General features: G+C 45.2%; 1 protein-coding gene across 2 annotated transcripts; it reads left to right on the top strand.

Annotated features, from left to right (window-relative positions):
* The first annotated feature begins 202 nt into the window (after positions 1-202).
* On the top strand, positions 203-22330 carry CFAP100 (cilia and flagella associated protein 100). Of its 2 annotated transcripts, XM_067544478.1 has the most exons (17): positions 203-288; positions 1065-1170; positions 2315-2455; positions 3253-3339; positions 3980-4086; positions 5237-5429; positions 6622-6689; positions 7379-7542; positions 8807-8887; positions 11705-11886; positions 11970-12162; positions 14150-14219; positions 17123-17274; positions 19018-19153; positions 19500-19702; positions 20986-21079; positions 22095-22330. In XM_067544478.1, exons 3-17 carry the CDS (start codon positions 2389-2391, stop codon positions 22206-22208), a joined length of 1911 nt encoding a protein of 636 aa, XP_067400579.1. In that variant the 5' UTR covers positions 203-288; positions 1065-1170; positions 2315-2388; the 3' UTR covers positions 22209-22330. The 2 variants fall into 2 exon arrangements, with proteins under 2 accessions (XP_067400579.1, XP_067400580.1); XM_067544479.1 differs by lacking the exons at positions 203-288; positions 1065-1170; positions 2315-2455; positions 3253-3339; positions 3980-4086 and adding an exon at positions 4220-4289.
* The last annotated feature ends 194 nt before the right edge of the window (positions 22331-22524 follow it).

Genomic DNA, 22524 nt, shown 5'->3' on the forward strand with positions numbered 1-22524 from the left:
AATCTGCCCTTCCGCGCGTCCCGCCCCTATCATTCCGGAATGGCGCGCACCAAAGTGACGCAGCCTTCTTTACTTTATGACGTAGACGGTTGCCGGGCAACAGGAGAGAGTTTCCTTGACAACATAAACAAGGGTGGAGAACAAAAGAAGCCGCGGAGCTAAGCAAAGCCTGCAAGGTTCTGTGCCCCTCTTCCAGGTGCATGGCTGTGCCCGGCTGCAATTGACCAAGGCTGCTGTCAGAGGGAGGAAAGGGGCGTTCTCCTATGGATGAGAAGCCAAAGAAGGGAGGTATCATTTTATTGGGTTTTCCCCTCCTACGATTTGTAACATTAAATACAACTTTTTCCTGAGACCGAGGCATTAGTATGTTTCCCTAGGAAAGTCCAGGCCCTACTGATTTACCTGAGTGGGTGCGAGTGTGTGCATGTGTGTGCTTTGTTGGAAGGCAGGGAGAGCTAACCCATCTGCCTGTAAATTACCTCTGCTGGCACAAGACTTGAGCTCATCCAGTGCTCACTTGGAAACCAACCTAAATGGGATCTTATTAATTCTATTTTAGACTGATTGATTGTGTAGGTTTCATTTAGCTCCCTTCCACACTGCACCTTAACGCTAGGGAAATGTGGCATGTACAGTTCAGTAAACTAAAAATGGCAATTCCTTATCAATTGATTTGTATCCCGCCACTCATTGACATCCGTCTGTGGAACCATTAAAATGTCAAAGGCGGTGAAAGCTAAACCACATGATTTTAATAATACAGCAGTTTTTTCATGATGAATCTTAATAATGAATACTATTAGCACTTCTGTAGCATTTCACATTCTTTCCAAAGAGCTGTGCAAACAATAATCTATAAAAAATTGATAAAGAAAAAAATGTATACATCCCTTAGGAACAGAGTTAAACAGGGACCCTTATTATCTGGTAAATATTGTTACCCCTTTTTAACCCAAGTAGCTAGTCAAAGTTTGTGACCCTGGTGATGTTCTAGTTGGGAGTAGAAATTGGTGATAGTCATGTATTTCTTTGATGCAGTTTTGTTTATTTACCACATCCTCCAGTGTCTCTAAATGCAGAAGGAATCATACAGTAGGAAACAGCTTCTTCTTCTCACAGCACCAAGAACACTCTTTTCACCCTGCACCGCTGACTCAAGGTTTCTTCCAGGTCAGATACTGCACATTCAGCTGCTCCTTCTGTCTGTCTCTGTGTGTTCTGCCTTCCCTTTCTCTCTCACACTGAGTCTCAATACCCAGTGGAACTCCTTCCCCTCACCCCCATGTTGCTAGTTTCTGGGCAGATTCTGTCAGCCCTTGTTTCAGGTGTGACCCCTGACGGGCTTCTTACAACTATCTGAAGTGAAGGATGCATACACACCCAGTCTCAAATATGCTTGTGGAGTGGTCCGAGCACACAGCCGTATTTCTCCACATAACACTATATTATCTCAAAGAACTTCACGGATAAATCGTTACTCCGTCCATATAACCTGGTCCTGCAAGATTCTGAGTGCTCTCCACTCTCATTCATTTCAGTGGGAATTGAAAGTGCTCACACCGGGCAAGAGGCACTCTGTACCTGTACTAGCCCCGTTCTGGATTACAGATATCCGGGTGTGCATTGAGGGGTTTGCCCTTCTAGGTGTTTCCTGCATACCAAAGGTATTTTTACAGTGTGCAGCAGGAGATGGATTACACAACCACACTATCCAAGTTGGGATCTGCTTGGATAAATGGGGTTAGCCTGGAGCAGAACTTGGATAGAGAAACCCTACAGAAAACCCAGATACTTCAGGAAGGATGATTTTGTAGAGAACTTTCTTCTTTCTGAGCTGGTGCTAACCCAGTGACCCCCATAGGTTGGATCTGATGCAGAAGGAGAGTGAAAGCCAGTCCAGTGATCGAGGAAGGTTCTTTAAAGACAGCTAAGGTTTTAGGAGGCTGAATTGGAAAGGAGGGTGGAGGACACTTTATGCACAGGAAGGGGGAGGTTGTTCTAAGCAGAGGTGGCAATGGAAATAAATCTGCTTTAAAATATCCTTAAAACTAGTGCAAATGGCAGTTGACCTTTCTTCCTGTCCTTTATGCCAGTGCATATCTAGAGTGATCCGACTGACTCCAGTGAAATTACACCAGGGCAATTGATATCCCATCTGAATTTGCCCTAAGGAGTCATCCTCCAAATGAGGGAGGCGCAGGGCAGCTGTGGCTGTTGATTATGAATTAATTGTCATAAACTACAATAGTTGTTCTCTCTCTACATTAAAAATAACTGTATTGTGATAATTCTGCATTTCCCTTGCATTCTATAGCAGAGACCATAACACTCAGCCAGCTGCCCATCTAAACCTTTCCCTAGAATTCATCAGGACGGAATTTCTACAGCATGTCTATGTTGTCCTTTACACGTTCGACTGTGTCCCAGGAAACCTCCAGCTCTGGAGCCCTTTCCAGTAAGAATTTTAATTAGTAACGAGTTGCTTGCAAAGCATAAATCTAATGATGACTCATGGGTAACGGAGCAGAAGTGTGGTGCACGGCCTGTGTGGACATTTTCCTGTCTTTAAGGAAAGGCAGAGTCCATAAGGCTTGTTACTAACAAACCACGATGTTTCATAATGTGCCCCTGTGTGCCTTATCCAAAGCCCATTGAAGTCCATGGAAACACTCCTATTGACTTAAATGGGCTCCAACTCAGGCTCTATATGTGCACATATTACTACATTACAGAAATGAACCCTTCTAGACTATGGAAGTACTAGTTCCGTAAGAGAGGCACATATAGTACCATCTATCTGTCTGAAGGCCTGGATTATAATTTGATTAAAATCCAGTGCAAAGAGTTAACGGTCTGAGCTCTGTAATCCATCTTCATTCACATCTGATACAAAGTCGCCACATGGCTCAGCACAAGGTGTGAGAAATAACCCTTCTCTGATCAGAAAATGGCCTTGATTTGACAAAAGGCTCTTGTGTTAATTTCCCTTTGGAAAAACCTTGCTATTTGTGTTTGAAAAACATGCTCAACCAAAGCATCCTGCAAAAGATAGGAAGAAGCTGTGCTACTGCATCTTGCAATTAAAATTAAAAGGCAACAGAAGCCACCTTTCTGATATATGTAAAAGCAAGGAAATACCAAGACTTGGGGATCAAGACTATAGATTCAAGTATTGCCCCTTTTTATTACCAGTGTTGATTATTGCTGTTGATTTATTGATGACTGATTATTGATTTTTTTTTATTGAACCAGGGGCTAGAACATTATCTCGGCAAACAGTGCCAACCTCTGGGGTTCCCTCTACTAAATCTGAAATGGAAACAAAGTCTGCACTTTCAGGTAATGTCCTGATACTCCTTCAGGTTTTAATGTTAACCATGGGCCAAATCTAGAGGTGCTGTGCAACCTTTACTCAGACAGGTTCCCAATATCTTCAATGGGAGTTTTACCTGAGTAAAACATTGAGTAAGGACTTCAGGATTTGAACTGGGGAAGAGAGTGAGGTATGCGTAGGTGAACAGTAAAATCTCTGCTCTGCCAACACAGCCTCCTCAAAAGATCATCTGCTGCAAAAGTGCTAATTCCCAAAACTATATACAGTAGATCCATCAAAAGTGATCTCTGATAGAGTGAATTTCCTTTAATATGGCCAAATCCTGAGGCCCTTTCTCAGTCCTTATTCAAGGCAAAACTCCATTGAAAACAAGGGTAAGGACAGTAAAACGTCAGGACAAACACACAGTATTTGGCCCATTCTGAATTCTCCACTTCAAGAGAAGATTACTCCTAAAATGCTTGTCTCCACCAGCAGAAGTACCATGTTATACGTTGATGGTGTCCCTTTATAATATATTGGAGGAGCTGGGTAGTGCTAAGACAACTCCGATCAAAACACGGCCCATGATTTTTATATCTTGACAGTCTCCCTTTTAACTTTCACCACACAGAGGCTCTGCTAATCATGTTCTATTTCTTGCAGTGTGCGTAGATGACGATGAGTTGCAGTTGAGGGAGAACCCATTTAAAATCCCTTCGGATATCGATATTTTCTTACTGAGAGACAAGGAAAGAGAAAGGGCTAAGGCGGTATGTATAATGACTAAGGCAATGTATGGAAAAGCTAAGAGCTTTGCATTTGAAAGGGGATGGCAGCCTTAAAAGAAATTGTTGCATGAAAGAACATTCATTACAGGCCAGATCTTCAGCTGGGGTAAAACGGTGTGGCTCCATTGAGGTCTATTGGAGTCAATGGAGCCAGGTTGATTAACAGCAACTGAGAATCCAGACAGGTACCTGAAGATTATTTGTATTGATCTTTTATTTCTTTCCTTATATATAATGATGGATTTACCTTTCCTGTAGGAGGCTCCTGAGGCTGCTGGAATTATTTGTTTCTGTAGCAACTTTTGGTTTCATAGATCTCCTTTTTTACAGTTAATCAGGCTCATCCCTTGACTTGTGAGCCCATATACTAACTCTTAATGCTGGCTTGTGCTGGACCACAAACTAAATGAATGCTAAGGATGACAGATTAATTTAGGGCTCTGTCCCTAAAAAGAGAGGCATTTGAATGCCCAGAAAAGGACTGGGTGAGGCCTGAAAGTGGGGGAGAGCTGGCTCTGTGGTATGCTTCCTTCTTCTCCACAACCCTGGCAGGGTTTCTACAAGGCTCCAGATCCATGGGTGGGGAAGGACACAGGGGAGCCCCTGGCAGTACAGCTCTTGTAAGGTCTGCGCTTTCAAGAGGCTGCAGCAGCCGGGCAGCAGCCAGGCAGCATTGTGGAAGCAAGATGCCTCTGTGTGGCTATCCCTTACATTTGAGGGGTTCCCGAGATCAGCCTCTTCTGCTGGGTAGAGGGACAAAGATCATCCCTGCAATGGAAAAATGAATAGGAGACTCTGCAAGTTCTCCCTCTCCCTCCCAGGAATAACTCACAAAGGGAAACCCAAGGCACTAAATGCATTCATTTAAAATATAGCAGGGGAGGAGATGTAGCAACAGTTTGCACACTGATGGTTGTAAACTTCAAGGAATGAAATGAATTGTTTTGGTTGCTCCAGGGAAGTAGCACTAGGAGTAAAAGGAAGAAATTTAAACATTGGTTAAATATCAGAAAAACTTCCTAATGAGGAGATCAGTTAGATTGTGAAATAATCTATCGAGTCATTGAAAACTGCCCTGCACAAAGTACTTGCCTAGGTAGAACTGGTCTTCATAACTGAAGTCTCCCCCTAGGAACGTGAGCGAAAGAAGACACTGAAAGTCCATGAGAAGATGACCTATTCCACTATGATGAATGCCAAGCAAACGGGTTTCAAGAAGGCGCTCCAAAAGGAGGAGGAAGCAGAGGACAGAGACCTGGCAGCTGAAGCAGAGCGACTGAAAGCTCTCCAAGAAAGTATCTCTTGGAAGATAGCAGTCACCAAAGGTAGGGAACTTGCTGGACTTAACATCCCATCAGACTCTGTGAGGAACTGTAACAAGGAAGCACAGAGGGGCTGAGAGTTGCAAGTATTCTTGTTCTCTTCAGAAGCAGCTCATAGATAACTTAGTTAAGTTCCTCTAGCATGCAGGCCCCACAGTGGTCTATTATACCTTGTCAATATCCATGAATCCGGTCCTTATCATATGCACTCACAGAAAGGCTTATATGTGGCACATAGAGACATTTACTACAACACAGTGGACCAAATTCTGCCTTTTCGTCCGCCCTGTGCAGAAAAGTTGTCATTGCATGGGGTGCGAGTCATCACAGAGTTTGGTCTGGGCCTTCCAAGGCTCTGGGTTATGCTGTGGGTCATGGAGATATTTCCATTCCACTATGATCCATATTTTTCTGCACTTAGGACCAAAGCCTGATCCCACGGAAGTCAATAGCAGTTTTGACATTGATGCAATGGGACCTAGATTTGGCCCTTATGGGGGTTATGACTCTGCACTCTGTTATACCAGTTTCAAGCAGGTGTAGCTCCATTAAAACAGTAGCAAACTAGTGTAACAGATTAGAGAACCAGGTCCAGGAATTCCACCTCAGCATCCTTAGTACTTCCTTGTTGTTAAAATACATGCACAAGTGTTAACCTCTGCAAGTAAAATTCTCCTTTGCTTTTGTGTGCTTTGTAATCCATTTTTTTTTTAAGCTTCAACACGAATTGCAGTGACGGGCACAAACCTGAATAACAAAGACTGAAAAACCACAAAAATTTGGAGCTCTGCTCTATAAAGCAATTAATTATCTGGTTCTCCCAGCTTCAGAAATTATCCTGATTCAACCCCGTGACTCCAGCCAAGTGCCAGAAGCCTCCTGAGTTTTCTCTTTTCCCCAATCAAGGACAAAGTGAATTAACTTTGTATTACTCCTTAACTTCCTGGGTTTTTTGTCCCCCCTGCCATCAGCAGACGAAGACACCCAGCTTGAGCTGATCTGACTCTGTACCCAAAGATACTGCGTCACCAGGGATGCTCGTTTAGGCCTCAAGTGCCAGCACTCATTCCCATTCCAATGAGTTCCCCCTACTAAATGTGGTTTTGCATATACTCCTCCTTTTGTTTGATCACTGTGTTTTGCCTTGGCTACTTGTTCCACCTCCAGCTTGCACGACTTTGTCTCATGCTTTCAGACCAGCAAGTGGAAAAAGAGACCCTCCATGAATACATAGACAAGAAGCGACAGATGTTTCTGCTACAGGTATTTGGCTTTGGTTTACAAACATGATTTATGTAAACATTATATTGAGTTCCTTCCTTGAGCAGGAAAGTGTACATCAAGCCTCATTAGCTGAGTGCGCTAGTCTTGTGTTTAAAGCACTGGAGTGGGACTCAGAATTTCTGGGTCTTCCACAGAGTTACTGTGTGATCTTGCAATCACGTAATCTCCCTTTGCCTCAGATCCTCAGCTGTAAAATGAAGAAAATACTTCCTTCCTGCACAAGGCTGTTGCAAGGATACATTCATCAATGGTTGTGATGTGCTTGGACACGATGATGATAATGATGATGATGACAGTATAAGTGTGTGGACAGATTGAAGCTGATTCACCAATACAACTCCCATCTTATGCTAATATAACTCAGTGGTTAGAACAGGGAAGGGGGTTATAGGACTCCTCGGCTCTATGTTTAGCTTGTTCTATGACTCATTTAGCATCTCCATGCCTCAGCCCACCCATCCGCACTTTGGTGTCAAGACACACAAAGTGCTTTGAGATCCTCAGGGAGAAGGCACTGTTGTAGTGTGAAGCCATGTGTATGTTTGTGTTTGATGTAACAATGTTTGCAACAGCCAGAAAAGAACCAAGCTAAACCAGAACTCTAAGGAAACCAAGCAGAGCGAAGAGCTAGCATGAGTCACCATGTTGCCCTTTTGGGTTGATTTCAGTACACTGTGGCGATAAAGAGAGATGAAATTCAGAAGCTGGAAAGCTTAGCAGCTGAAGAGGAAGCAAAACTGGAAAAGGCTGAACAGTACCTGGAGAAGGACGCCGCCATGTTTGACGAGTTCCTGAAGGAGAACGATAAAAACTCTGCTCAGGCACTGAAAACGTAATGCAAGTGGTGGGGGCAACCCGTACGCTCTTTAGCAGGGATGTCTGGACATGAAGGGACCCAACAGCCAGGCTCCCCGTCACACACACACTGTGCTCCCAGTAGCATCACTGGGAGTTCCGCAAGGGGCAAGGCTGCAGATTCATGCCCCTGTTTCCGGGCACCCTCGTTTAGGTCCCCGCCCGGGAGGTTACACCCAGACTTCGCATTGCAGAACTCGAACATTGATTAGCATGCGGGATGACTGCCCATTCAGGCGACACCATTGGCGCAAGCCAAGTTTGAGTCCAAGGGGGTATTCACCATCCTGTGAAGGTTGGTTACACTACTGCCCTGCCTGAGAGTGGAGCTGATGTGATGGGGGATGCCTCAGCGAGCTGCTGACTGGGCCCCCCTCCAGCCAGCAGCACCAGCTGCTTTAGTCGATAGGCCGACCCTTCTGCCCGTTGATAAGGGTTGCGGTGGAGCAGCACCAGCGTAGTCGAATTCCCAGGCAGAGGTCCTGCCCTCAGGGACCTCTAAGGGTATCTTTGCACTGGAAGTAAAGGTGTGATTGTAGCACAGGTAGGCAGGTCCATGGGAGCTTTAATCTAGCTAGCACAAGTAACCGTAGTAGCATAGAGGTGGCTGTACAGGCTTCAGCATAGGCTAGCAACCCTAGTACAAGTCCGCCAAGGTCCCTGGATACGTGCTCTGGTTGCTAGCCCATGTCTCCATGGCTAAACAACTACTGTTATGCTCCATTTTCTGAGTCCAATATTTCAATAGAATAAAAGTGCTTCCATGTATCTATCATAGTGTCACTGGTAACGCAAAGTCTGGGTTCTAATCCCCTTGTTTCAGATATCGGTAAATAGGGGCTGGGTAGGAAATTTCAAAAAAGTTTGAAATTACAATGGGAAATGGGGGAGGAGGTGGGATCGCTGGTTTTCTACCGTATCTCTTAATAGCAGACTTGAGAACATTCTTTTTGACCTGAAATTCTTTAAACCCCATTTTCCAAAAGGTGACTTGGGTTTGGAAAGTATGAACAATGAGCTGGGTGAAATGAGTTTGTTGTCAGTCCAGTCGACCAGGATTATCACAAAAGCAGTATCACAACAGAGAGTCAGCAGCAGTCTCAGTAGAGTACCTTTTCAGATAGACTAAAGATTTCCTGCTGTTCCATCTGTTTCCTCTGTTCTATATATTTCTCACCCACCACACTAGAACTACTATTTTATGCACATTTGCAATCTTATTTTTATGCATTCTTCCCTAGTGCTGAAAAAGAAACCAAAGCAAAGATAGAGAAAATAATCGAGATCCGGGAGCTTACTGGACAAATGATGAGCATTCAAAGGTAACCATCATCCAGCAAATGTCACTGAATAGCTTGCACCTTTAACAGATCTTATGGAGCTGCGTCCTCAGGGCTGCCATCTTTAAAAGTTTGTGCTGGCAGTGTCATCTGAAGGCAAACTGTCATGAGACAGCAGCTGTGTAATGGAACAATGCAACTTTATGTTGCAACATTGTCACATTGTGATGCAATCCAATAACATTGAGCCAATTGTGCCATCCTTCCTTATGCTTAAAAAAAAAAAAGAACAACTTTAGGGATCTTAAATATTCTTGTGTGGGTGGCAGGTTACTCCATCCATGTGCTCAGTCAGGTTATTCTGATAATCTCAGGGATCATTAAGGAAACTGGGCCAAATTCAGTCCTGGTGTAAGTGGATGCCATTCCCACTGATGTAGCAGTTTATGACATTGTTGAATTTCACTCTCTACAGCCCTTGGAGCCTACACAGAAAGGAAAGATTGAGCTTTTCAAATTACAGCATTCATTACAGCACTTGGTAATCAAGTAACTATCTTTTTTATTAAAGTCCATGTTATGAGAGGGCACTACAGGAGAAGGTTTTAGAGAAGAATTGGGATTGACTCTGGGCATTGGCTTTACTTTATAATCCAGAGAGTGTAATCATTGATGCTGGCTTAAATCTGGAGTAACTCTTTTCACTTCACAGGAGTGTCAAGATGTTTGCCATGCAGTAGCTTGATGCTCAGTTATCATGATGCAATTTCAGTAGCACTATTTCATATTTACCCCAGTGTCGCTGAGAGCAGAACCTGGCCATGTCAGGAATAGAAAAGGGATTTTCCCATATTATATCTACCACAACCTGACACTTTGTTTATTGGAGGTTCTTCTCTGGAGGGAGTTGTTTGACCATTCTCAAAGTTAGAATGTCCACCAAGCCCTACATAATTGATTGGAACTCCCAGGAGACATTTGGAGTTTGATTTCTTTTAACAGCCCAAGTGTGAATGCGCACCTCGAAATATGCAATATCATGGCTAATGTGCATGCCCAGTTACGTCAATTCTGTATGCAAATTGGGTCTTGTTAACCAAATGTTCAGGCATTTACTGAACTGGTCACTGACATGACATTGCACAACTTACATGTAATTGTATATACAATTTTGTGCACATCCATATTCAGAAAACTTAACCTTCATCTCCAAAGACAGAAGGAAAATCTGCTCTCCCATTTACCTCACTTGTTGCATCATCTTGGAGTAAATGGGTAGTATTTAAACTCCTTGCACTGTCTGTGAAACTAGATTGATTTGGTATAATAGCTAGAAGAGGTATTAGCTAGACAGAGAATGAGCAAGGACATTTGAAATAGATCTAAAACTTCCAAAAAATTGGGTCCATCTCCATCTCTAGTATTGACTTGCTGAGATCCGAGGTTTCAAAGATGCTGTTACGGTATTTTTCATGGAATATACACTGTAGGGAACAATCCTTCCCTTGGCACAGAGCAGATGATCCAGTAAGTCTTCTCTGTCTCTAACTTGGATGAAACTATGGTTTTCCTCACTGGGGTACAGGAGGTTAGGAAATTCTCCAAACAGCAAAGATCCAACTCCATTCATTACTCCTCTCCATCCTTCGAGATTTCAGCAAAGGGCGGGTAGATGCAGCGCATTAATACACTGCGCCATCTTTTCGCCATAAAGGCTTCCTGCCCCCAAATCTGCAAGACTGAGCTTGCTACTTTGGCAGCTCCCAGCCCCAGCCAGCCCAGCAACTCACAATATGAATGGGATCTTCCAGTCTCTCATGTGGCCGCACTTTTACTGGCTCAGTGGGCCAATCCTGGAGGCCTGTCACAGGAAATCTTCCCTAACTGAGAGGTGCTCTCCTGTGAGCCCTGTCTTATAGGGTGCTGGCACTGATTCTTAGCTGACAGCTCTATTGTGTGTCCCACAATCTTGGCAGGAGCCCTTTATAGGTGCCTAATTTGAGTGGTGGCTTCAATACTGCCTCAATGAAAGAAGCGACACAGGCAATCTTCCTCACCATGTGCTGTGCCAGCCTAACTTTTTTTTTGTTTGGAGTCTCCCACCCCTGCTGGCTTGTGAGGTCTCATGGGAGGAGCAGCACCTGTGTCATGGATATAGGATTTCAAACAGTCTCCGTGTGACTCCTGCAAGCCATTGAAGTGTGCTTCTGCTCTCTAAAAATGGCGTTGTGGGGTTCCATGCTTTCTGTCTCTGGTCTTTGAATGACATCTGCTCAGCTTGCCAACAGCCAGCCCTGCAAGCCAGGCTGGGCTCTGAGAGTCAAGCTGGGTTCTTTCAATCTCCTCCATCATCTCCACTACTACTAAAGATGCTACAGGCCAAATTAGGTGTATTGCAGTTGCCTTTGCTGGGCTTTACCAGGAGCAGGGGTTAAAGTAAGGGTGAAATGGGACAGCCCTAGCCTGAGGAGGCAGGGTTTCTCCATAGCTCCCTCTTCTCCTGGGCTGGTGTGTTGAGAGCTCCCACTCCCGTATCAATGTACTCGGACCCCAGTGCGGAGGTAATGGGTCGGAATAGAGTGACCCGTTCTGTGGCAGATGCACAAGAGGAAATAGATGGATGCCAGCTTGTCCCCCCCTTAGCTGTGCAGGTCTAACAGCAGTTAAAAACTTGTTGGCAGTGAGTCTGCGCCTCAGACTCTGAATGCACGCAGGGAGCCGGTCTGTGGAGTGAGATGGTGCCATTTTGACAGAGTCGCTCTGCAGACTAGTGTTGCATTTCAGGATAGAATGTCTTCAGAACCAGGCTTTTTACTGTGCTATTAAAGCTAGTGCAACCCATTTGCTCCTCCGTCCTAGTGAGATATCCAGGTTTGAAGACACTTTGCAGGAGTACAGGATGTACAAGAACTTCCTCTACCAGCTCTCTCCAAAAGAGTGGAGGGAAGAATATGACAAAAATCAGCTGAAGGCAAAAGCGATGAAAGTGTCCTCTGAAGTGAAAGAAGAAAAAGTCTCATATTCTCCCATGATGCCCAAGGGTAAGTTCTCCCAGGAAGTGTTTCGGACCATTCTTCACTGCGTGCAGCACCCCCTTCTAAAGGTGTGTTCCTCTTGTGTTCAGGCCAGGATCCAACACTACGGACCAGACGCGGCAAGTTGCCTCATCTCAGCTATACAGGTCGTCAGAGTGTTGATTTCTCCTCAGGAGGGTTTGATTCGAAGTCCCTGAGCCAAATCATGCAGAGAAGAGACTCCCTCAGGCCAGGCAAAAGCCCCTCAAAACAAACCGTCAAATCTCAGCAAACAAGACGACAGTAAGTGTGAGACCCCTGATGAAGTGTAAATAGGGGAGAGCTGTCCATCAGATGACAGTAGCTAGGGGGATGTCTGACTATTATTTACCTTCTGTGGTTTTAGGAGAGACACATCCAGTTAATGCATGTGGCTCTCTTATTAAAGCAAGTCAAACTGCTCAGAGGATAGATTCTCAGTTGCTTTGAACGGCCGTAACTCCACTGACTTCAACAGAGCGACACAGCTGTGCCGCAGCTGAGCGTCTGGCTAAAGCGTTTGTTTCCTCAGACCGCCACACAGAGGTGTGCTAGAGCAACAGGCATTTATTTATCTCACAGCAAAACTTCCTTTGGGGCAGAGGCGTTCGCTTGCAGCCAAATTGCCGTGGCACATGGCGGTATTTGGAAACAAGGCAATCTCTGGCATCTGTTCCTGGGGACGGAGTTCCACGAGGTCGGAGTTCTTAGTAAGAGGGTTCCACTGTGTCTACACTTCATGTGCATTAGAATCGTGACTAATGAAAGATGTAATCAAGGTGTGCTGGGAGGCAGGCAGAATAATGCTTTTTGTGGCCGGGGGTTCCCCGTAACCACAGTGACCTAGAAGCTGAGACACAGGGAAGGAGAAGAGGGAGTATAGACCAAGCCAGCTTCGCCATGCAGGCAAAGGAGGCAATTGCCTGGGACAGCAAAGTGTTTGCTACCTGTTTGTGTGAGTAACTGGGGATTAATCACCAGTCTGCCTGAGGGAAGAGAACCTTGGCTATAGCACCCCTCCAACAATAGTTTTCTGGTGAAAGTGTTTTTCTGAGAGGAGCTGCCTTTACCTCCCGCTGAAGAGTATTCTGGTCACCCAGTTCTGATAGGCTGCAATGAGCAGTAGTTCCATGAGTAAACCCCACGAGATCAAATGGGACTAGTTACCTGAGTAAGTGCTAGTCCGCACGTAGAGGCCGCAGAAGCGGGATCTTAGAATGTTACTTGTTAGAGACCCACCCGATCCCCAAGGTCAGGATTTGGATCCATTTGTAAAATTGCCCATGGGGGTGCTCTGATGGGGGGTTTTGGAGCTCACGCCATGGCAGCATAAAGAGGACATGGAAGAAAGTGCATGGATCAGCCGCCACAAGGGCTGATGAGCAGGGTCTGCTGCTGACACCAGTCCAACGTCTCTCACCCTGTTGCTCTTCATCTTCTTGCACGTGGGGCTTATTCCTCGTTGCAGCAGCAACATAAACTGCTGCACTGTTCATTATTGGCCATGGGGTCATGCTTAGGAAGAAGTTACTTAGCCATGCCTTCAACCTGCCCACTTTCTCGCCTGTGCTCAGGGGATAGGGAGCAGGGATGTGCATGCTGCAGGTGGCTCCAGCTGTGTGGAAACCCTCTTTCTAGGAGCGCTGCTGTGACCATGTATGAGCACACATGCAGAACCACTCCATCCTGTGCATTCTGCTACTCCACGGGCCACTGGATCAAGCCCTTCATTCAACCCATTATAGGGAGCAGGGCTCAGCTGCCAAATTTGGATCCCCAACTCCCCCAAAGTTTGGGGGTGTTCAGAATCTGTGGTTTTGGTTCTGGGCTATCTGTTGTTGCAAAACCAGTGGAAATGGCTCTGTAACAGTTGACCGGAACCCAGAACGGCTGAGATTGTCAGTTCTTTGGGGCAGAGACCATCTTTTTGTTCTGTTTTTGTACAGCAGCTAGCATAATGGGTCCTGGTCCATGTCTTGGGTTCCTAGATGATACCATAATGCAAATATATCACAGCCTAGAACGAACCTAACCTTGTGAATATTCTGAGAATTAATATTTAAAATCAAATAGGTAATGTGCAAAACAAATGTAAATTTCCAGCTATTTACAGCTACAACCAGAGGTTGTTTGCAGTTGTTATTAACTTAGCTAGCAGCCAGACTCATAATACCGTTACTAACAAGACCTTCTTTAACATGGCTTAAGCAATCATTTCTGTAAGTGCCTGTCACTGGAAATGCCTTTTCAGGAGCATTGCATCCCCAGCAGTGGAGGAGAAGGAGAGTACAACCTTCTCTGACAATGAAGACGAGGATGAGGTCAGTAGCCTTGTGTTGATCTACTCAGATATTATATACCTGTCTTTTCATTCCATCTGTGGCTTGTTTTGCTGATTTCTCTTACCTTCCAACCCTTAGTTTCTGAACTGTGGTGTTACTGTCTCCAATGATTACAACACTGCATGCTTATTTTATTTTAAGATACCTTACTGAGGAGTGTAATATAAATACCTGGACCAAGGGAATAATTTATTTTCTTTGCCTTCAGCGGACCCAGGATCAGATATACTATATGCTTGCCACCCATCAGATATACTATGTGTTTAAGGTTTTTGTTATTATAAAGTGATTGTTTTTTAGTCCAGAATTGAAGTTTTGTAAAGATACATTTTGAACAACTATAAATAGAGGTGGTGGCTGGTCTCCTTACATTTCAACAAATCAGTGTATTAAATATCTGCTCTCCCTGCCACTTACAATGCTGCACACCTGCAAAAGAGCAGCATGGAGACTAGCTCCTGGGAGACAAAAATGAAACTGACCAACAACAGAGCAAAGTGCAGAAAAGTAAATATGCAGCATAAATGGTGCATATTAGATTCTTAAAAATCTCATCTTCTTTCATAATCCACATCATTAGTAAAACAGGCAAGGATTAAAAAACAAAATCCTGCTCTTGACAAATGTCCACTTAAGGCCAACATTTCAAAGCTGGTAAAGCTGTAATTAAATATGCAAATTGAGTAGCACAAATGATCATTCAACCATTGAAATGGGCAGTTGTGCCTGCAGTTGTTGTAACTGCCCCACCAATGCAGGTGTGCAATTGCACATATGTCTCTATGTATGTAAGCCTCCGTCTTTAAAAAAAAAAAAAATTTGTCCCTTCATGCATTTATTCTGACTAAGCACACAGCGTCTGACTGCAATTTAAGTACTAAACATTTTGACCTATTGCTGAATCAAGAGGTACTTTCAAACTAACATTTTGGTGCCACATATGATCTTTGCTGCCCTGACTTGTAGCAAGCAGTACGTCAGTACAGAGAAGCACATCACTGCATTAAAGGATGTTACACTGCAATACGGTTGCAATACAGCCCTGACTAACCTCAGCTGATTAACTGAGACATTTGTGGTATTTCCCTCCCTCTTACTTTTCACACAGCATTTTATTTTATTTTTAAAGACATTAAAGTACCGGTGGTGCCAGAAGTAGATCAAATGTACACCATTAACAGCTGCCCTTTTAGACCTAGGACATGAAATCCTATCAACCCCTTATTATTTTGCCCGAGAAGGTTAGTTAGTGGCTGCAGCTACCCTTGACTTACCTCTTTGCTGATAATGTATCTGGCTTCCTCCTAAAATTGATCTAACCGTCAACAATTTCTGTGCAGCTTCTCACACCGCCCTCACCACTGCAGCACCTGCATGCCACCCAGAAGGCATTATAGGATGGGACTGGCACGTGTCATATGCAATTCTCATTCTTCTCCCTCACCCTACTTTTCTCTCCCAGGAGAAAATCAAGTGCAGGTTTCTTTTTTCTTTTCTTTTTATTTATTGATGTATTTCTTTGAGGGCAGTGAGCTGCCTATGATATACGGTCCCAGGAGGTGGTGGGAGCCAAGAACAGAGGGCGGGCCTGGGCTTTTGCAGCAGTCTGTTCCCCTACAGCTATCATTTGTGTAAGAAACCCAGCGTTGCTGATATATTAACTGTTGGTCAGCTTCAGTCTTGACCGCTTATCTTCTAGGGCCAATAATGGCTGGTTTCAAGCAGCTTCTTGGTAGCAGCTGTCTTGAATCTTTTACTTTCCTGACCTCCCTACCTGTGGACATTCGGCAAAATAATTAAGGTGGTAAAGGGAGGTAAAAGACCTGCCAATTACCCCTCCCAGTCATATGCTTCAGCTGGGGACTATAACTCCTGGACCTTAAAAGGAGATGAGTCCTAGAACAGGGCTGGCTGGGCTAGATCCTTTCTTAAAGGAACTGGCTGCCCTATTACAGGGGAGAAGAGATGATAGCAGAATCAAATTGCATATAGATGGTCGGTGCCCCAGGTACTCCCTCCTTGTAACACCACCTCTATGGTGCCCATAGCCCTCTTCATTCCCCAGCCGCCTGGTTTGGGGCCACATAGACTCCTAGGGTGAGCGGTGAATAGAGAATGAGCCCTGTAGATAGGCAGTAGGAAATCTTGCTGACTGATCCAGGATAGGCATTGATGGCTTGGCAGTCTGTAAGGATACTGGCTGGTCACTCCATTGTAGAGCAGTGCTGCCCAGAGATGTTAAGAAATACAACCCAACCTACACAAAACAGCAAGGAGGCAGCTCCACAAATGCATGCCCATGTCAGTCCAACACAGCGGCTAAAGCAATCCTCCTACACAGTGACCACTTCACTCCCATTCCTCAAATCCCATCTTTGGCATCAGGTCCCTTCCAGCTTCAAACTCAACCTCCTCCTCCAACAAAGCCTGCTCCTATTGAGCTCTCCACCCGTGCTCTTCCCAATCCTTAATTCCGCCTTCCATCGTCTGGCTCAGTCTCTGCTTTGGGCCTTCCTCCTATGATGCTGACCCTTGCTGCTAACCCCAGAACACTTCCCTGATGCCCTTCCAACCAGACCTCCCTCCTTCACGGCCCTCTATAAAACCCAATGCCCCGAGTGACTTTCTCATGTATTCCCACCATTAATAATCCCTGCACCCTCTCCTAAGCAACTGACCCAGGGCTTGCTTTTGTTTATTTAGAATATAAGTGCTTTAGGACAGGCAGCATGTCTTGAGCTCTGTGTGTCACATGTTATATAATAACTATACATTAACATTATGAAGTGTAGACCAAACCTCAGTATCCATATAATTAACTGGTAAATTAGAGTCACCAGGCAAGAGGAACTCACACCCATACTCTCTATTTCCCATCCCAGGAGCCGGCACTGTATTTTACTGATCCACAGCAACTGCTGCATATTTTCACTGAGCTGGAAGAACAGAACCTGTCCCTAATCCAGAATTCCCAGGAAACTGAGGAAACCTTGGATGAGCTCCGGCATACTCTCGCCACTACACGAACTAAGATGTAAGTGGCTGAAAGACGCTGTATATGTCCCAGCATTAGAATGCATGGGATCTCCTCTGCCACAGATCATGGCACTGAGGACTTTGGTAAAGTGATGCTTCAGCCATGCAGTACATGAAGAAAGAGGAGTCCATCTCCTACACTTTGGTAATCAGAGGAACTGCATTCAGCACATTGTCTTGTAACCATGCGATGGGGGTGCCTTTGGGGCAGTGATCTGTCTTGTGTGCTGCCATAGAGGAGGTCTGCCTTTAGCTGGAAGTTGGGCTTTTGGCCCCCAACTCACTGGGGGCTAGGGAATTGTTGTGTTAGGCTCCTGAAAGGAAAGGTGAGCAAATGAGCCTTGTTTCACTCCTGATCATTCGCTGAGTATTGCTACTATTTAAGGCACAAAGCGTTCTGTTGAGCATTAGATTCAGGACTTCTGCCCAGGAATAAACCATAGCAGCGGTGATAATTCGACGGAGAATCCTCTCTAGTGGAAGTCAGCAGGCAATCCAAGTGTAACTGAGAATCTTTAAATGGCAGGAAGCCACATGGGCATTTGATTGTGCGTTTTGCCCTTTCCTCCACCCATGTCTGTTTTGTATATTTAGGGCATGTCTACACTAAAAACGTAAATTGACTATGGTAGGTTAACTTACAGCCGCCAACTTAAGGTGGTAGTGGGGGCTGAGAGCCTGGCTCTCAGCTCCACGCGCAGCTCCCCGCAAGGAGTTGGGTTGCCCCTGGGCTCCTGGCTCCCTGCAGGGAGCCTGAGTGCTGCCCTGAGACTCCCAGTTTCCCACTAAGAGCATGGCTGTCCCCCGTCCTAGCTCTCGGCTTCCCGCTGGGTGGCTTTCTGCTCCCGGCAGGAGCCAGGGAGCCAAGAGCCCCAGTGGCTGCCATGTCTCCAGCAGAGAGCAAGGAGCTGAGAGCCCAGGGGGCAGCCTGGCTGGGAGCTGGGAACCCTGGCACAGCCCCGCTGAGGGGGAGCAGTCCAGCAGGCTCAGCCCAGCTGGGAGTGTGGGCAGCAGGCAGTGGGAAACTGGGGGCAGACGAGATCTAGCTGGAGCCCACCCAGCTTGCTTGTCAATTTTTCGGCTCTAATGGAGCTAATGTAAGTAACCGGACACTGCATCACCCTAACTATACCAACATAAGCCCTACGCCTCTCGTGGAGGTGGAGTTATGTTGTCGGTGTAGAAGGGAACTTACGCTGAGGGGAGCATGGCTGTAATGTGTACACTGATATAACTAGGTCAACACAAACTGCCTTATGTCGACCTAATGCTGCAGTGTAGACCAAGTTCTTCAGCGTGGGGACTCTCTGCTACTCTGTGTTTATACCGTGCCAAGTGCAATGGGGCTCCACTCTTGGCTGGCCTTTAGACACTACGATAACAAACATGACAAATAAGAATCCCATAGTTTAGAGGGGTATTAGTCTTTTGAGGTTTTTAAAGTAGGAATCTTTCTATTTTGACATATTGAAATTTTTGAACATTTAATTAACTCCCTTCCCCACTCTCCGAAATGCACAGAAAATACTAATCCAGGGAGCTAGAGTCCTCTCTAGTTATTGGAAATAGAATTTCAACCGACTGCCTGTGCCAGCCAGTCTCCCTACAGAGGAAAGGGATGTCACAAAGTTCAGTCTCCACCTGTTGGTTGGAGGAGGTATAGCCACTGTTTGCAAAGACAGCGGAGGAGAGCAGTCTACGAGATCCTTTTTTAAAATGCTTGACTTTTCTCCTGCTTTAGGGACCGTGAGATAGAGCAGCTGAAGCAGCTTGCAACCACCCTCAAAGCCTCCATCATCAAAGAAGAGGAGACAGCAGCAGACCTGGAACTGAAGGCACGAGTCTTTTCCTTTGGAGAGTACAAAGCAGATGTGCAGGTACGTGCGGAGATGAGATCCTAAGCAAGTGAGAGATTGGCAGGGAGATGTCCTGCTTCTTCCCATGATGACTCTAGCTTGTGGACAAACAGAGGACTTCAGATTGCCAACGGTGAGGTTTTAGCATCCTTCCCCTTCCCCTGTACAAAACCCTACGTGTAATGGAGCTAGATGCTGAAAGTGTCAACACCTGAAATGTGGCACTGAGTTCTATGGAGGGAATTGAAACATTAATTTCAACTTTTTGGCTGGGTTTAAACAGCTTACACTGGGCAGATCCTCAGAGCCCGGGGAGCTGTGACACTTTACAGCAGTGGAGGACTGCCCCATTGCCTCTTGTCTCCAGGACAGGATGTTGGTGAGTCTGAACAGAAAGGTGATGGATGTCTATCGGCGCTGCATTGGAGAAAATGAGGCCAATCTGGGAACCCTGCAGATGCTAACAGTCATCGAACACCAACTAGATGACTTATTGGAGTGTCTGGAGAGAGTCCCTCAAGCAAAGATAGAGCAGGCAGAGAAAGCCAAAGAAAAAGAACGAAGGATGAGGTAAGAGGAAGTGCTGCTCTGGTAGTGATGCTATCCGTTTCGCTCAGATCATGCCCCCATTTCAATTTTTAACATTTTTCAAACTTCAAAGATAAAGAGAGAAGCCCCTGGAACTACTTGCATGTGTCAGTGAATCAGGAAGAAATAGCATGTATATGAAAAAGCCCAATATTATCAATACATAATTAGTACCCATAAGTCTAATGAAGTATTAGATATAGCAGTAGCAAAATCAAAAAACTGGTAAGGCAGAAAGAAAACTGCCTTCTGTATTTAAATGTATATCTCCACACTGAGCATTCCTGATAAGATAATATGCTAAAAGGAAACAGGGCTTGTGTGGAAATCCTAACGTATTCTCCAGTACAATAGTTGGGAGATTTGACAACACTGTTTTAAATATTTTTTTCCTCTGCAAAGTGCCAAAATGCTAACCCCACATTAGTAGAAAATATCATACTCCTCCCCACCACATCCACACTGTAAGATTAGATGCACTTTCATCAACTTGAGAAGCTGAATACAGATGACTGTTTACAAGTGAACCAGCAATGAGATCACAAACTGGGTGATCAGCTTCTGGGACAGATCTGCAGGAAGAAACTTGAAGTGGCAGGAAGAGTTCAGTAACAAAATAACTTGTGTGTGTCTCTTCCCCTCCCTCCCAAAATCTCCTTCCTCAGAATTCACACTGTTTAGGCTTACAGCACCAAAAACAAACAAATCCACACAAAAAACCCCAACATCACTGCAGAAAACCAAAATGCCAGAAAATGGTTACCCTAAATGAAAGGGTTTAAAATGTAAGCAGAACTTTGAGAAAAATCATACTGGCTTCTTCTCACCATTCTGATCAGATCGCATTTGATACTCTGCACAAGGTGCAAGATCAGTATAGTTCTGCCACACACTGCCATTAGCCCCATTTTATAGAGGGTAAGTAACTTGGTGAAGGTGACACTCAGCAAGTCAGTGACGGAGCCAGAAATAGAGTCACCATCTCCTGTGTTCAGTTCACTGCCGCTTTGTCTCTACTGAGAAGTGAAATGTTCGTTTTTGAGTAAAAGTGTCGGGGGGGGGGGGGGCAGAGGGGTGAATCAATTGTGCTCAAGTGTCTCACTTGCACTTTAGAATTCCCTTCAGAAGAACGAAATGAGGTGTGCGCTATATCACAGACCGTTCACCTCTTGTGGATTTGTCCCTTATTGAAAATCTGGGTCAAAAGAATCTCAGACTTGGCCGGGTCCATCATTTTAACTCATTTTGCTCAATTGTTCTGCAAGGATGAGGGATGAGAAAGTCAGACAGCAGAGGCAGTTGCAGGAGGAGAGGTTGCAACGGGCACTGGCAAGAGCACAGGCGGATATAAAGAAAAAGGTAACCTCAGCACTTCCTGGCAACACTTTGCACTTAGAGTGCACCTTTGAAATGGAAAATCTCATTGCACTTAGACATTAAGGATCTAAATAGCCTCACCCCTGCTCCAGCCCTTTCACAGTGGATAAGTTGGCCAGAATGGTGTAAAGGGGCCCTAATATCCCTGTATCCATCTGGGAGCCCCAGTGCAAGAACTATATGAGACAGCCACAGGCTGAGTACCTCTCCCTAGTCCTGGAAGGGATGTGGTTGCAATGCTCAAGTATGCAACACTGGATTCAGGGCAGTTCCAGAAGGCTACCTAAAACCACCTTAGCCCACTTCTCCTTTTGGGCCATGAGTTCTGTGCTGTACCTTAGAAGCATAGAAGAGAATCTTACTCCCGCTCTTCACAAGTGGTAAGCAGCCACTGGCCTGAGTTTGAATTAGGGCTGCCTGCTATCTCTGAAAAGTCAAGCCAGAGCCATCTCACCGGAGCTGCACTAGGTAAGTGATTGTATCCATTTTACAAGGGAGTAAATTATTGCAGGGTGCCACTGTGACTTGCCTACGGTCAAACAGGAAACCAGTGGTAGAGCGGGGAATAAAGGACAGGAAGTCTGGGTCCAAGTCACTTGCTCCAACCTGTGAACAGTAACCTGTCTCACTAGCTATTCCTTTCACCAGTTGAAGCGTGGCATCACCCTGATGGGATAGATATTTCAGCTGAACTAGATCTTTTGAATGGGGAGGCTATAGTGCAGGGCCTTTGTTCAAATCTAGCCAGCAGACAAATCAGCACTAGCAGATACCCGGACAGCCCAGGGCCTCCATGAGCTGTCTTATTAAAAGAACTGGGACACCAATTTTCAGAGGGGCTTATGGGAGCTTCTATCTACAAGCTAACCATCAAGGAATACTAACCTCTCCTAAAGGGGAGCATGAGCTTGCAATATAAACATTGCTTTTGTGACCAGCATTTACACCCAAGCTATTCTCACAACCCCTGGTGTGCCTGCATTTTGTTTCTTTGCAGACTGGCAGAAAGCTGATGTTCCGCTCTGAGCCCCCTCCCGTCAAAGAGAAGGAAGATAAGGATCAAGGACTGATTGATCAGGAGAAGGAAGAAGCTCTCTATTACTTTACTTAGGGCTGTAAATGAAGGACAGCACCAATTAGATGCAAAGACATTGTACCAACCTAACTGGGGAATATTTATAGCTTGTGGTTCTTCAATTATGTACAAATTTTGCAATGAATTAAAAATGCCCTTTTTCCTCTTGCTAACGCTTGCTCCCCAAAGAGTAGTTAGTTTCAGCTGAGCCCATTATGTGAGCCAACAGCTATTTTGGGATTGCCTTAAATGACCGTTTACCTAGAAAAATAAAACTGAACTCTCCCCCCTATTTAGCCTTTAGGCCAGTTGTCAGCAAAGAGTTCTTCATACAATTGCTGGTTAGTAGCAA

This window comes from Emydura macquarii, unplaced genomic scaffold (genome assembly GCF_026122565.2).
Source record: "Emydura macquarii macquarii isolate MOO-44397 ecotype Brisbane River unplaced genomic scaffold, CSIRO-AGI_Emac_v2 contig_968, whole genome shotgun sequence".
NCBI lineage: Eukaryota > Metazoa > Chordata > Testudines > Chelidae > Emydura > Emydura macquarii.